Source organism: Rana temporaria, chromosome 9, assembly GCF_905171775.1.
Source record: "Rana temporaria chromosome 9, aRanTem1.1, whole genome shotgun sequence".
Classification (NCBI taxonomy): Eukaryota; Metazoa; Chordata; class Amphibia; order Anura; family Ranidae; genus Rana; species Rana temporaria.
Genome location: NC_053497.1, coordinates 99,519,585 through 99,534,328, shown reverse-complemented (window position 1 = coordinate 99,534,328; position 14,744 = coordinate 99,519,585). Strand labels below are relative to the sequence as shown.

The following is a 14,744-nucleotide window of genomic DNA, read 5'->3' as shown; positions in this document are numbered from 1 at the left end:
AGAGACTGTGAATACAACCCTGCTATCAGCACACTGTCTACAATTCGACCAAACGATTTACACTCTGTGTTTAACTTCTATCCTGTTGTGCTTAAATGGTAAGTTCACCTTTACAGAAAAATCTGTAAGGTGAACTTACACAGGACCTTCTCCTCACCCCCTGTCCCACTGACCTGCAGCGCGGCGATCTCCTGTTCTGAGTCCCGGTATAGCCGCCTCATGGCTCCGGGGCTTAGAAATCCCTGAAGCTTAATCTCCTAAACATACCCCATCAGGAGGGACATTTAGGAGCATTCTAATTGGTTGGCACTGTAACATGGGTGGCACCGACCAATCAGAACCCGGGTAGCCCATCCCCTCAGTGGGGAAGAAGAAGAGTAAATGCTGAGAGGATTTCTAAGCCCCAGACCCCTGAGGCGGCTATACCTGGGCTCAGAATGGGAGATAGCTGCACTACAGGTCAGCAGGACTGGGGGGGGGTGAGGAAGGGGGAGTCTTATACACAGTCAGTCAGCCTTGGAGAGAGCCGCGCTGGTGGAAAGCTGCCCATAGCTTGTCAAACAGGCTTCCTCCAATTACAAGCCGTATGTTACTGATGTCAGCCGGAGGTGGAGGTGAAGAGTGCGCAGATGCGATCCCGTTGGAGGTGGAGAGTGCACAGAAGCAACAGGGTCTGGAGCACTCTGAGATATCAGAAAAAAAAAACGGTAAGTGATAATCAAACATAATGTAGTTAGCTATGCAAAAGAGCATTGAAATAGAGCTGCAGAGAGACATTTTGGACCTCCTCCCACCGAGTGTATGATCAGACAGTGGAGAAAACAGGAAGAAAACAGGAAGAACAACTCCTTAAGATGCCAAAAAGAAGAAGGCTTTAAGAGGAAAACCAGCAAAATGGCCAAACTTGGAGCCAAGGCTAAAGACTTGGATTATGGGGCAGCAACAGAGTGGCTTATGTGTGTAAAAATAAAGGAAAATGGAAGGAGGATATAGGCCCCATAACAACAATGGGAACGAATATTGGAGCTGGGGGCATTGGTGTCACTCTCCCCGTCACATAGAGTATCCCACTTATTCTTAGTGCATAGAGTTTATTACACCCCAAAAAGATTATATATGTTTGGAAGGAAATTAGACGACAAGTGCCCTAGATGTCAAGACACAGATGACCTCATACACATGATGTGGAAATGCCCAAAGTTGCACAGATATTGGGTTAAGGTACTGGATATCATAAATACAACCTTTGGGATTACTCTGGAATTGGAGGCCAGGGTATGCTTATTGGGTTGTATAGAGGGGAGGCATTTTCAAAATGACATTACAGTAGTGGTATTGCGGTGCCTGTTTCAGGTCAGAAAAGTGATAGCACAAAACTGGCAATTACAGAAAGCACCGACGACAACAGAATGGGTCAATGTAATAAACACGACTGTGTGGAAGGAGCCCGGAGAGTAAAAAAGGAGAAAAAGAAACAAAAAGGAAATTTTGTGATAGTGGTAGAATGTTTACAGTGGGGCTAAAAGGTATTTAGTAAGCCACCAATTGTGCAAGCTCTCCCACTTAAAAAGATGAGAGGGGCCTGTAATTGTCATCATAGGTATACCTCAACTATGAGAGACAAAATGTGGAAACAAATCCAGACAATTACAGGTCTTCAGGAACCAGGCCCTGGAGGGCTCTTAAAGAAGCCAGCTCTGCTGGTCTTTGATCAAATCCGAGCACATTTAACAGAAAAGACAAAAAGGGTTGCATCAGATTTGCGAACACACCTAGCAGTTATTCCTGGTAGACTTGCAGGTCAGCTACAGGTCAGCTACAGCTACTAGATGTTTCAATCAACAAGCCATTTAAATCCCCGATGAGAAGAATGGAATAGATGGATGCAAAAATTAGGTGATAACTTGACACTGACAGGAAGAGTGAAAAAAACAACCATTACTGAGGTCTGCAATTGGGTCCTAAACTGATGGTATGGCATCAAACAAGAGGTGATTGTGAAGTCCTTCAAGAAATATGAATCAACAATGCCGTGGACGGAACTGAGGATGATCGTCCCATATATAGACCGTGACTTATATGACAGCAGTGATGCAAAAGAAGTTGAAGAAATTCTGTCTGGAACTAAAAATGATGAAGAAGAGAACAGTGATGTAACAGAGGCTGAATAAAGTGATATGCTGCATAATGTACTGGTATGTAAAAGTTACCTGCAGTAATTACTAAATAAAAATGTGTTCTGTTTTTATGTTTAAAATATTGAATTCTTAATTTGGGTTGAAAAAGTGGGGGGGGCGTCTGATTGATGGAGGCGTCTTATACACGGAAAAATACGGGTACTTTTTAGATAAGTCCAAACGTCTTTCAAAGTTCTTTAAACTTTGGCTTTGTTAGTGGCTTACTTTCACACCTGAAGGGAAGTGACATGGCAGCTCCTATATCCAAATTTGTAGTAGTTGCAATGTATAAAAGTGTCTCCATAGCTTGTCTATACTGTCCAATGTTTGGTAGAAGAGCATCCAACCCAAGGTGGGCTGCTTCCATTGGTGTACCTACCTAGCTTGAAGCTGGTCTTCACCTACAGCTTGAACACACATTTGCTTCTTATGAACAGGTAGCATTGGTATTTCTTCCTATGATGATGGCTCAGGCTGTAGCATTGTACAAACTATATATGACAAGCGTTTAGCTGGTGTGCCCTTATTGGATGTTGCTGATTTTCTGATTAATGTTTCATGTGGTTAAGTTCTTCAGTTCAGTTGATAAATCACCACTGACAATTTCAGCGATGTTCTGTTCCTTTTCCTGCAGTACTCGTGGGACTCTTGTTCAGGCTGTTATTCAGACAATGCTGACTGTTACTTCATGAGGTTTTTGACACATATTGTAGGTGTTGTATGAATAATGATACTTCTGCCGATGGTTACTTTATTGGTATTTGGATGAAGAATGCTGTAACCCTTTTGAGACTCTGTGTAGCTGACAAATATACCTTCCTTAGCACAAGTTTCCCATTGGGTATGCTTTTCTTTAGCAATATGTATGTATGCTCTGCTTGCAAAGATTTTGGTGTTTCATGTCAGACTTCTTTCTATTCCATGGCTCATATGGAGATTTCTCTGTTGCTTTTCCAGGTAAGCAGTTTTGGAGATAGCAGGCCATCATAATTGCTTCTCACAGTAAGTTGTTGACATATTTGTATCAAAAAGCAGTTCATGTGAAAGTGATAGAAGCAGTTCATTCTCTCTGCAACACAATCTTGTTCTGTATTGTATGGTACAATAGATTGTGTTTTACCACTTGTGTATTGAAGTTTATCTGAAACTGTATCTTTACTATGTAGCTTGTAGAGCACAAACCTGAGTACCCATTAATGAATGAGAGAAAATACTTTTTGTTTACTGGAGTCTGAGCTTTCATTGTATCACATAGACCTGAGATAATTCAGTCCAGGGCTCTACTATGCTACTATTTTTCAATTTATACAGCTAGTACACTTCATTATTTGACTGCATGAGTCAGTCTTTATGTCACTGGCAAGTTTATCTTCAGAAAGCTTCTTTATAGGTTAGGATTCCTGTGCCCAAAATTAAAATGCCTACATTGAATACAGTTCAAATGTCTTTCCTCTTTGACAGTGATAACCACTTCACTTTAGCTGATACAGTTCATCTGTAATTTTTCCTTTTGTGAAAAAATAGCTGTTACCTCTAATGTCACTAGATATCATTGACTGGTAAGATTCTTAATTGACAAAAGGCTATTTTCAAGAGTATGAACATATAGTACGTCTTTTATAGGTTCGGGGATAGAGGACAGTGTGGACAACCTTCCCTTATTCCTTCTGGGACCAGAAATTGTCCATTAACTGTTGTGATTTTTTTTGTCTTGCTTTAATTAAGCTGAGGGAAGACATTTTTTGCATTGGTCTTATGGCTCGTAGCTTAATGCACCAGGTAAAACATGATGAGGTAGCTACTTTAGATTGAGAGGCACACCTAGGGGGTTATTTAGGGAAGGCAAATCCACTTTGCACTATAAGTACACTGCAAGTGCACTGAAAGTGAACTTGTAAGTGCAGTCGCTGTAGATCTGAAATGAGTGGAAGTTCTGCTGATTTTATCATCCAATCATGTGCAAGCTGATAATGTTTTTTATTTTCCTTGTATGTCCCCCTCAGATCTACAGCGACTGCCCTTCCAAGTGCACTTTCAGTTGCAGTGCACTTGTAGTGCAAAGTGGATTTGCCTTTTGTAAATAACCCCTCTAGCAGGGCTCAAAATTTCAAGCCCTGAGCTTCTAGCCAGGCTTTAAGTGTTACTCGCCACCAGTTGCCTCACCTAACCCATACACTGCCCCGCCCCTAATTCCGCCCCTAAAAACGCCCTTGTAGTCTATCTCTTGGAATGACACTGTTAAATGTTTTATGCCGAATCAAGTTACACAATTAAATATTACCAACAACAACTTTAACAAAATGGGACAGGGCACTGAGGCAGACCAGAGGGACAGGGCACTGAGGCAGACCAGAGGGACAGGGCACTGGGGCAAACCAGAGGGACATGGCACTGGGGCAAACCAGAGGGACATGGCACTGGGGCAAACCAGAGGGACATGGCACTGGGGCAAACCAGAGGGACATGGACCTTTTTACTTCTGCAAATATTGCTCTCCCTCTTCTTATGTACAAGACTCCCTCCTCCTCTCTGGAACCAGGTCTTTCCCCCCATAATCTTTCTGTCTCCTCTGCAACCCCCATCCATCCTCCTCTCTTTCTCCCTCTCCTATTCTACCCACTCTCATAATCAGGAGCCCCTGTGTGCGGCTCCACACTTGCATGTCCCCACTTCCCCCCTTTCATTGTCGGGCAGTGGGGAGAGGAGCTGCAGCACAGCGGGAGGGAGTACAATCCAGCACCGAGATTCACACACCTGCATAGCCATTGACACCACAACACATCGCACACTGACACCGCACAGCATACTGCCGCTCTCTTGTCAGGGCGAGCGCTGTGCTGCACTGCCTACCTGGGACACCCAGAGTGGTGATAATCGCAGTCCTCCAGCTCACTTGTTCCTTTCTGCTCTCCAGCTACATTGGTCAGGTTGGGAAGCCAGGCTCAGAGAGGTCATACTATCAGGTCCCATGGCTTAACGAGAATTGTAAGGAGAGCACCTGTGTACTGCTCTGCATGTGTGTGGCTCACCCGACTACTTTTCACTGGGCACGCACCTTTCCTCTTCGGCCGCCAATCGCAGCGTGGCTCTAAGTGTAGGCACAGATTGGACTGTTGGTCATGCAGAACTTTTATCACTCGCCCCCAGCTTAAATCCACTCGTCAAATGCTAGCAGGCGAGTGGAAATTTTGAGGGCTGCCTCTAGTATCTGAAACAGCTTTTGTTTCTTCTTGAACACTTTTCGTCTTCTGTTGTTTAACCTATCTGTTGCCAATTCCTTCTTGCTTTTTAAATTCTTCAATTTGTTTTTAAAGCGAACCTGCACCCTCTTCCTCAAGTTACTTTTATTCCACCCCTCTTCTCATCCTGCAGAAGTATCAGGCTTTTTTTCCTATTTTCTTTGTTTACCTCCTCCCCATGCGCATCATTTGCCTTAGGCAATTGACAAGCATCTTGCCTGCTGTGCCCCCAGGGATATGCATGTCACATATATCTGGAGGCTTAGCTGTCCATTTAAAAAATGGAGGAGGGGGTGGGCCTATTGGTGTGTCATTGAGAGGCCCGCCTGCTGAATCTGGAAGAGCCGACGGGCCTCTCAATGATGTCAGACTGAACATGGTGGCACGGGACGGAGCTCTGGCTGGGTGTGAGGGGATCTCACGGGATAACGCTGGATCCACTGGATGGGTGAGTATCTGAAATGTGCAACATTTGATTAAGCTATGATTAAGCACTAATTTATAGTGCGAAATGCGTCAGCTGTTTTACTCCCGTGTAGTGTGCTGTGACTTGTAGTGCATTTTTCCTTTTTTAAATAAAGACAACCATCAAGGTTTTTTGGAGTGTGGCTGTCCCTATTTTCTTTTCCCATGTGTTGCCTTGTGCATTACCAGCACCCTTTGATCTACTGAGACTATACTGATCATCCTAACACAATCCACCTGGAGCGGTAACTTTCTTTCATTATCTGAAATGTGCAGATACCACCTTCATTTGCTATAGGAGCAGTTTCACTGTTTGCACTTTGTATTTTGCTCATATTCATTCACAAGCTTGCCTTTAACATTTCAGGTTAGGCTCATCATTGGGAAAAGCATTTAGTATTTTAAAACTGCTGATGCCATGTATATAAAAGTATTTTATTTATTTTCTTATAGCTCATAGGCGTTACGTAATTTCTAAATTACATATTATATAGTCCTGCATGTGCTAGCCTTACATCAACTTAGTCTGGTATAGCTTTCTAATAAATATGTTTATTTTTAAGATGTATTTTCTGGCATACCTTTTGCAGATTCTCCCACATTTCTTTTGCTGTTTTACACTTGCATATGTGCACAATTTAAGAAAAATCTATGCTGAGCAATTTACTATTTTGAATTTTTTGATCTTTCCTTTTTCCACTCATTTGTAGGTGGGATTGGTTTGGGCTCTTCTATACACTTTCATGTACCCTCCCTTATGATCAGCATCTTCAATTTAAACTTGCTTGACTGGTAGTTGTCGTTTATGGGATTAATGGAAACACTGTTAGTAGCCAAAATGTATACGCTTTCTGACCGTTTCCTTTTTCTGAAGCCATTTTGCTGTAACTCTGTGCTGTATCTGCAGCAGTATTAACCGCTTGCTGACCTCCCTATATCAGTCTTGCGGCTACATGGCGGCAGCTGTGCGCTGAATAACATGTATATGTGTGATTCTGGACTTCAACCTGCAGAGGGTGCAGGCATGCCACCAGCAGGCCGCTTCTACTGTGATAATTCACCGCAGCAGCCAATCTGTGGGTGCCGGGCACTTAATGTCCTCTGGCACCCGCTTATCATTGGCAATACACAGAAAACTGTGATATGCCTATGTAAACAAGGCAAAACTCAGTTCTAAAAGGGGGAAGGAATTGGTTGTGTTTCTGCAGGGACTAGAATCCATTACTTCCCCCAGTAAAAGCAGTTAACACACAAATACTGGCTAGGCACACAGTTAACCCCTTGATCGCCCTACATGTTAACCCCTTTGCAGCCAGTGTCATTAGTGCAGTGACAGTGTATATTTTTAGCACTGATCACTGTATTAGTGTCACTGGTTCAAAGTATCAGTTAGTGTCAGAATGTCTGCCACAATATCGCAGTACAAGTCGCTGATCACCACCATTACTAGTATAAAAAGAAATCCATAAATATACCTTAAAATTTGGAAACGCTAAACCAATACAAATATGCTTATTGTTTTGTTTTTTTTACCAAAACGATGTAGCAGAACACATATTGGGCTTAATTTAGAAGTTAGATATATACATTTTTTTAGTGGATGTGTTTTATAGCAGAAAGTATATATATATATATATATATATATATATATATAATATATATATATATATATATATATATACACACACACACACACACATGTGTTTTTAAATGTTTTTTTTTTGTTTATAGCGCAAAAAAAAATAAAAATGCAGTGATGATCACTTACTACTAAAAGAAAGCTACATTTGTGGGAAAAAAGGACATGCATTTTATTTGGGTACATGGCCTGGTCATGAAGGGGGGTAAATCTTCTGGAGGTTAAGTGGTTAAGTACTTTAGCTTCAGCTGGGTCTACAACATATAACCTCTTGAAAAGCTGCTGCAGATATGACTCTTACCAGTCAAAATGTTGCTGGACACATGTCCCACCAACTAAAAAGATTTAAAATTCAGAATTTCAAATTTCTATTTCGACCTGTGTCCAAAGCCAAAGGTAAATACGGAAGCATCAGAACTGTACCATGGAGCAATGGAAGAAGATATTAAAAATAAAAAAAGAGACTTGGAAACCAACCCAACAAATTTTGCAGTGTCAACACCAGACACTCATCTACTCACCCCAAATAAAGGTGGGGCTTAAACGGCTAGAAGCATATAGTAAAAACACGACTCTATACCAAAACTGGCACATTTAGAGCCACAGAGTTGTAGTGTCTAAATAAAAAAAAATCAAATATCAAAAAATTAGAATTTATTAAATGTAGAAAAATGAATAGCAAATTACAGCAGAGCATAAAATATATTCGCAACCTCCACCGTTCACCTTCTAAAGACAATGTTGTCAGATAGAAAAAGATAGCCTGGTCTGATGAATTAAAGAATGATTTGAGGAAAAAAACGAGTCGTCTGAGGTGTTGACTTAGCCTCCAAATTCTCCATATCTCAGTTCAAGCGAGTATCTGTGGAATGTGCTGGAAAAGTGTTATCCATGGAGGTCCTAACTCCCAACTTACAGGACAGATGATCTGCTACTCACGGCTTGATGGCAGATACCACATCATACCTTCAGAGGTCTAGCTGAGTCCATACTTTGACAGGTCATGGTGGTCATTATGTTATGTCTGATCAGTGTATATATGCCAGAAATGAATACAAATATTAAATTTAAACAGTTTGTTGTTTGCCCATTGTATAAATACTTAAATATAACTGTCACAAGAAAAATATAGGAGCTTCCATTTTTTGCCTCTGTGTCAAGATCAGGCATCTGGCTTGAAGGCCAATAGCAATAGCAGTGGCAGGACTACCACTGACCAGCAAGATAGGTACACAGGCCTGGCAGATGACACAGGCTCACCTGAGGTGTGGAGTCTAAGTGCTAACCGGTGTTCACCAGAGCTCCTGATGGTGGAGATGGATTTTGCTGCGTGTTAGCACCAGGTCACGGTCCTCAGGATCGCCCCTCCAGGAGGTTCATTAGCGGATGAACAGGTAAGGATTAAACAAAAGCGTGGTCCGTAAACAAGCCAAGGGATCAATCACGAGTGGCTGCAGGTTGGGATCAGGCAGAAGAGTAGTCAAAGAACAGGCCGAGGGTCAAACATGGGTGGTTGCAGATTGGGATCAGGCAGAAGAGTAGTCCAGGAACAGGCTGAGGGTCAAACACGGGTGGTTGCAGGTACAAATGGCAGCAGAGCGGACAAATCACAAGGCACTGGCTGGGAAGGCACAATAACCTGGCAAAGAGGAAGTGCTGAGACAAGGCTTATATAGGAAGTTCATGGTAGGAGCAAGGGGTTCAAGGTTCAAGGCAATCAAGACACCAAGCAGAGCAGTCTAATGGATCAGGTTTAACCAGCAGATCAGGCAGTGAGCTGTCCAGCATCCCAGATAGCTCAATGGGAAGAGTCAATGCCAATGGGAAGAGTGAACCGAAGAGGTCCCAGGTTCAAGCCCAGGTCCTGACAGTACTCCCCTCCTCTCAGGGCGTCCTCTGGACGTCCTAGGGCTTGGCTTGTGAGGAAACCTCTGGTGGAATACATCCATACCACATGTACTAATAATAGAGTTAATAAACTTTACCTTATCCCTTTTGGGCATTTTTGCTTTAGAAGTTCCTGCCGGGGAGATTTTCCTCACTTGCAAGGCGTTTTCAACATCTCCAGCTCCTGCTTACGCATAAGGGTGCATACGAGGCATACATACAGTCTTCTTCAAAACTACGGGGAAACAAAGCACCAACTGCAGAGCCTGAAGACTTTTTCTTTTTGGTCTTTGGAGTTCTAGAATGGGTTCCATTCGCCACTTGCAAAACTCGTTAAAATACTACCAGATCCTGCTTACGGACCATGGTGCCATTCAAGGCATACATATAATCAGGTGGTAGTACTTTACTTGGGAACACCAGAACCGAAACTTCACTTGGGGACACCGGAACCAAAACTTCACTTGGGGACATGATCTCTGACCAAGCTTGTAATAGAGGTTGAACTAACGTCAGTTTGTCTCTCCCTTGCTCACATTGCTCAATTACCTGTTAAACCGCGGTATGGTCTTGGCCACCGTGCTGCAGCTCAGTTTCAGAGTCTTGACAATTTTCTTATAGCCTAGGCCATCTTTATGTAGAGCAACAATTCTTTTTTTTCAGATCCTCAGAGAGTTCTTTGCCATGAGGTGCCATGTTGAACTTCCAGTGACCAGTATGAGAGAGTGAGAGATTTAACACACCTGCTCCCCATTCAACCTGAGACCTTGTAACACAAACGAGTCACATGACACCAGGAGGGAACATGGCTAATTGTGCCCAACTTGGACTTTTTCAATTAGGGTTGTACTCACTTTTGTTGCCAGCAGTTTAGACATTGATGGCTGTAAGTTGAGTTATTTTGAAGGGACAGCAAATCTACACTGCTATACAAGCTGTACACTCACTACATTACATTGCAGTAAAGTATAATTTCTTCATTGTTGTCACATGAACAGATATAATAAAATATTTTAAAAAATGTGAGCGGTGTACTCACTTGTGAATACTGTACATGAAAGGAAGCATCACAGAAAGACATAACAATGCATTATAGTGCATGCACAGGATCTCAGCCTGCAGTTCATATTCATCTAGCTAGCAGATTCTAAAGATGCCCATGACTTGTAAAATCTTGAATGAACATTCATATAATAGTTCCTATTAGTAGATTGAATGTCATTCAAAAGTACTTCCTTACATTACTTACAAGAAACTCTTGTTTTCATCATTCAGTTTTGGACTAAAAGTACTTTCCCAAACAAAAACTACTGTAAGAAATGTGTTTGTTTAAAAAACATTTTCCATCCTTCTTCCTCAAATTTTCGCATCACTGCAGTTGAAAACAAATGTCAATTTGACCTCACTAGCAATTAGAAAAGCCAACGCTCTTTTGGTCCTTCTTTTCCTGGGGATCACAGGAGTGCACTTTGTTCTGCACTTGTTTGTGTTTGGTGTGTTTACGTATTCAGTCTACATCACCCATTCCATACTCTGAAGAGATCCTGACTTTAAAGCTGACCTTCAGTAATGTTTTCAACTTTCCTTCTATTAAATCTTCTGCCCTTGTTGTTTTAGCTTTGGATAGTAAAACATTTTTTTTCTGCCACTAAATACCTCATACAGCCCACTTCCCGTTTCTTGTCTGGTAAAAAGACTAGGCTTATGACATCATAGTTACACAGTTAGTCAGGTTAAAAAAAGACACAAGTCTGTCTAGTTCAACCATAAAAATAAATAAATAAAAAATAATATCAAACAATCCCATATACCCAATCCTATACCCACAGTTGATCCAGAGGAAGGCGAAAAACCCCAGCAAAGCATGATCCAATTTGCTACAACAGGGGAAAAAATTCCTTCCTGATCCCCAATAGGCAATCAGATTTTACCTTTAAATGTTAGTACCCAGTTAAATTGTGTGCATTTAGGAAAGAATCCAAAGCAATCAACTGAGCTATCCAGAACCACCTCTGGAGGGAGTCTATTTCACATTTTCACAGCTCTCATTGTGAAAAAACATTTCTGTATTTGGAGATGAAATCTCTTTTCCTCTAGGCGTAAAGAGTGCCCCCTTGTCTTTTGTGTTGACCATAAAGTGAATAACAATGCCAAGTTCACTATATGGACCTCTTAAATATTTGTACATTTTGATCATATCCCCCTTAATCTCCTCTTCTCAAGAGAGAATAAATTCAGTTACTCTAATCTTTCCTCATAGCTGAGCTCCTCCATGCCTCTTATCAGTTTGATTGCCCTTCTCTGCACTTTCTCCAGTGCCCCGATATCCTTTTTGAGAACTGGTGCCCAAAACTGAACTGTATATTCCAGATGAGGTCTTACTAATGTTTTGAACAAGGGCAAAATGATATCGCTCTCTCTGGAGTCCATACCTCTCTTAATACAAGAAAGGACTTTGCTCGCATTGGAAACCGCAGCTTGGCATTGCGTGTTATTATTGAGCTTATTATCATGCACAGCTCTCTCACTCTCATGAGAGTTTGCCAAGAAGGAAAGGGGGGTGAGTCATAAGAGGGCCAATGAGAGCTGTAAGGCTTCAGTGCTGGAGATGTGTCTGTGTGAATCCAGGAAGTGAACAGGCAGTAGCTGCCCACGGTTAAAATGGTTGCAGCCAGACTTAGTGGAGGGAGATTTTTGAAGCATATTTGGCAAGTACAGAATCACAGTATATATAAAATAATATGAAAAATGGTTAGAGGGAAGCATCAGAATGGCAAAGATATTTTTATGACAAATTATGTTCCTCTTTAATATCAGGGTCTGCCCAAATGCTTGACAGTCAGATGGCTGAGCCACTGAGAGCCTGAGCCGGCCACCCCCACCCACTCCATAGTCCAACGCTCCAGTGAGCGTGGAGGGGCAGAAGCAGAGAGCCGGCGACTGACAGTCAACTGCTCTCTGTTTATTGAAGACCGAGAACTGAGTGATAAGCGGTTTTCGATTGCTCAGTTCTTGGTGCAGAGGCAGCAGGGGACAGATGCAGCATTAGATGGATGATGGAAGTCAACAGAGTTTCTGCTCATTTACTAAGCTCTGGAGCAACTGCACTTGCAGAGTGCAACTGTAATTCGCAAAGTGCACAGTCTATTTGCCGTTAGTAAATCAAACAATAAATGACAGCTTGCCAGCTGCAGACGATTTCTGGTATAAATCTATGCGTATTGATGTTCGCCATTTGCTGTAAAATACATTTAATTGTTTTTTCTTGGGGACACCCAATTGGTAGTTCTAGCACCTGCATTTATGCAACCCTTTATGTATTGATATTGTGCTTAGGTGTACATTATCCTATTTTTGATTAACTAATATTGTTAGTGCCACATGCAATGGCCCCAAAATAATATAGAAAATTACATAAACTTGCATAGCTTCCATCGGTCGCATGATTTACAGACACATATTTAGAAACTTTTACCTTTTTACAGAGAACCAACTGGTGATCAAATAGGAAGAATACTCTCTGTTGCTGGCGTCCATACGGCTGGTAGACCCACTGCATCTCTCCAGTGTAGATAAGTTCGGAACTTCTGTCCAGGATATCGTCTCCCTGTAAATTGTATATACAGGTTACCTGACAGTAAATCAATCCACATTGCAGCCCAATTCACATTGTGCATATTTTAATACAATTAAAGGGAAACTCCACCCAAAACCGATATTTCATATATGGGTGAATGGTATTTGCTGTTATTTTTGTATCTTGAGGGGACTCTGGTAGTGACAGTTTTTTACACCTCCATTGTCCTCTTATTGAATTTTTTATAATGTAAAACAAAGGAGACGGAAACCACCCAAAGTATTATATCTGACAAATAATTGTGTGCCTACATTTGCCACACAATTATTGATGTTTGTTTGATAGCAAGTTTCTCCCCAAGCACAGTTTTCTTTTTCTTCACCTGGTTCAGCTGTCTTTTCTTTTCTTCCCTATAATTTTCTCTTTCTTCTTGGCTGCTATAAATCTATTTACTGTGTCTTTTGTTACACATTTGGTGAACAACTACTTTATGGTACCTGCATGCACCTTGATATAAGAACAGTTGTGCACCTCAGGGATCACCAACTTAGTTGCACTTTATATTAGGCTCTCAATGCACAGACCAATTGAGAGCAGTGGCGCAACTTACAGTTACCACAAGGCAAAGTCCCTGTATTGCCATCTGTTAATGGGACCTATAGAAATTGTATTGTTTACTTCATGGGGATGCCCAGGCCCGTCGGAACAAGACAGGCAAAACAAGCAACTGCTTGGGGCCCCGAGCTGGCCTGGGGCCCCAGCAGGGCTGCAGCCTGTAGCGTGACCGAGCTCCTCTTCCTAGTTCCTTCTGCAGTCCGGCACCGTAACCGCGCGGTACAGGAGATTCAGTTTTCTGTTCCCGGCCGGACTGACAGGAAGTGCACACACTCAGTTCTCGCTTCCTTTCAGTCTGGGCAGGAACAGCAAACTGAATCTCCTTCTGCGCTGTATGCAGTAGGGGGGGGGGGGTAAAAAGAACATGAGGGGGGGTAAGAGGGGGAGGCAGTCAAAAGTACTACCCAACGCTTATCAGAAAAAGTACTACCCGTTCGGCGGCAGCAGTAACAGTACTACCCGGTTTATAGCAGAATCAATGAGCATTTAAAACAAAATGCTTCCACAGTGACAACACCCCCCCTCCCCCTCATCCGCCGCTTCTTGCTTGGGGCCCCCAAATTCCTTCAAACGGCCCTGGGGATGCCACAGTTTATTAGACTGTATGACCCTACAGTATGTTCAGGATTCCTGGGCACAGAGAAGCATATACCTAACCAGGGCCGGCCTTAGGTGTTCAGGCACCCTGTGCAAGCTAATCCTGTGGCACCCCCCCCATCTTCACCCCTCGCCCCCTGGTCACCTAAACATACACAAAGAGGACCCCTTTACATTACACAGCACCCTGCATCACTGGACCCCTTTATATTACACAGCACCCTGCATCACCGGACCCCTTTACATTACACAGCACCCTGCATCACTGGACCCCTTTACATTACACAGCACCCTGCACCTATGGACCCCTTTACATTACACAGCATCCTGCATCACTGGACCCCTTTACATTACACAGCACCCTGCATCACTGGACCCCTTTACATTACACAGCACCCTGCACCTATGGACCCCTTTACATTACACAGCACCCTGCATCACTGGACCCCTTTACATTACACAGTACCCTGCAGCTCTGGACCCCCTGCATGTTACACAGACCCCCCTTCAGTGCAGACCCCCCTTCAGTGTATCCACCCCTTCAATGC

General features: G+C 42.7%; 1 protein-coding gene across 5 annotated transcripts in view; it reads right to left on the bottom strand.

The window, feature by feature from the left end:
* The window catches only part of ARHGEF9 (Cdc42 guanine nucleotide exchange factor 9), a 469,420-nt gene that overhangs the window by 36,635 nt on the left and 418,041 nt on the right, over positions 1-14,744 (bottom strand). For all 5 annotated transcript variants that reach the window (XM_040323963.1, XM_040323964.1, XM_040323965.1 and 2 more), the window contains one exon: positions 12,883-13,014. In XM_040323963.1, coding sequence (XP_040179897.1) covers positions 12,883-13,014 — 132 coding nt within the window. The remainder of the gene's footprint in view (positions 1-12,882; positions 13,015-14,744) is intronic.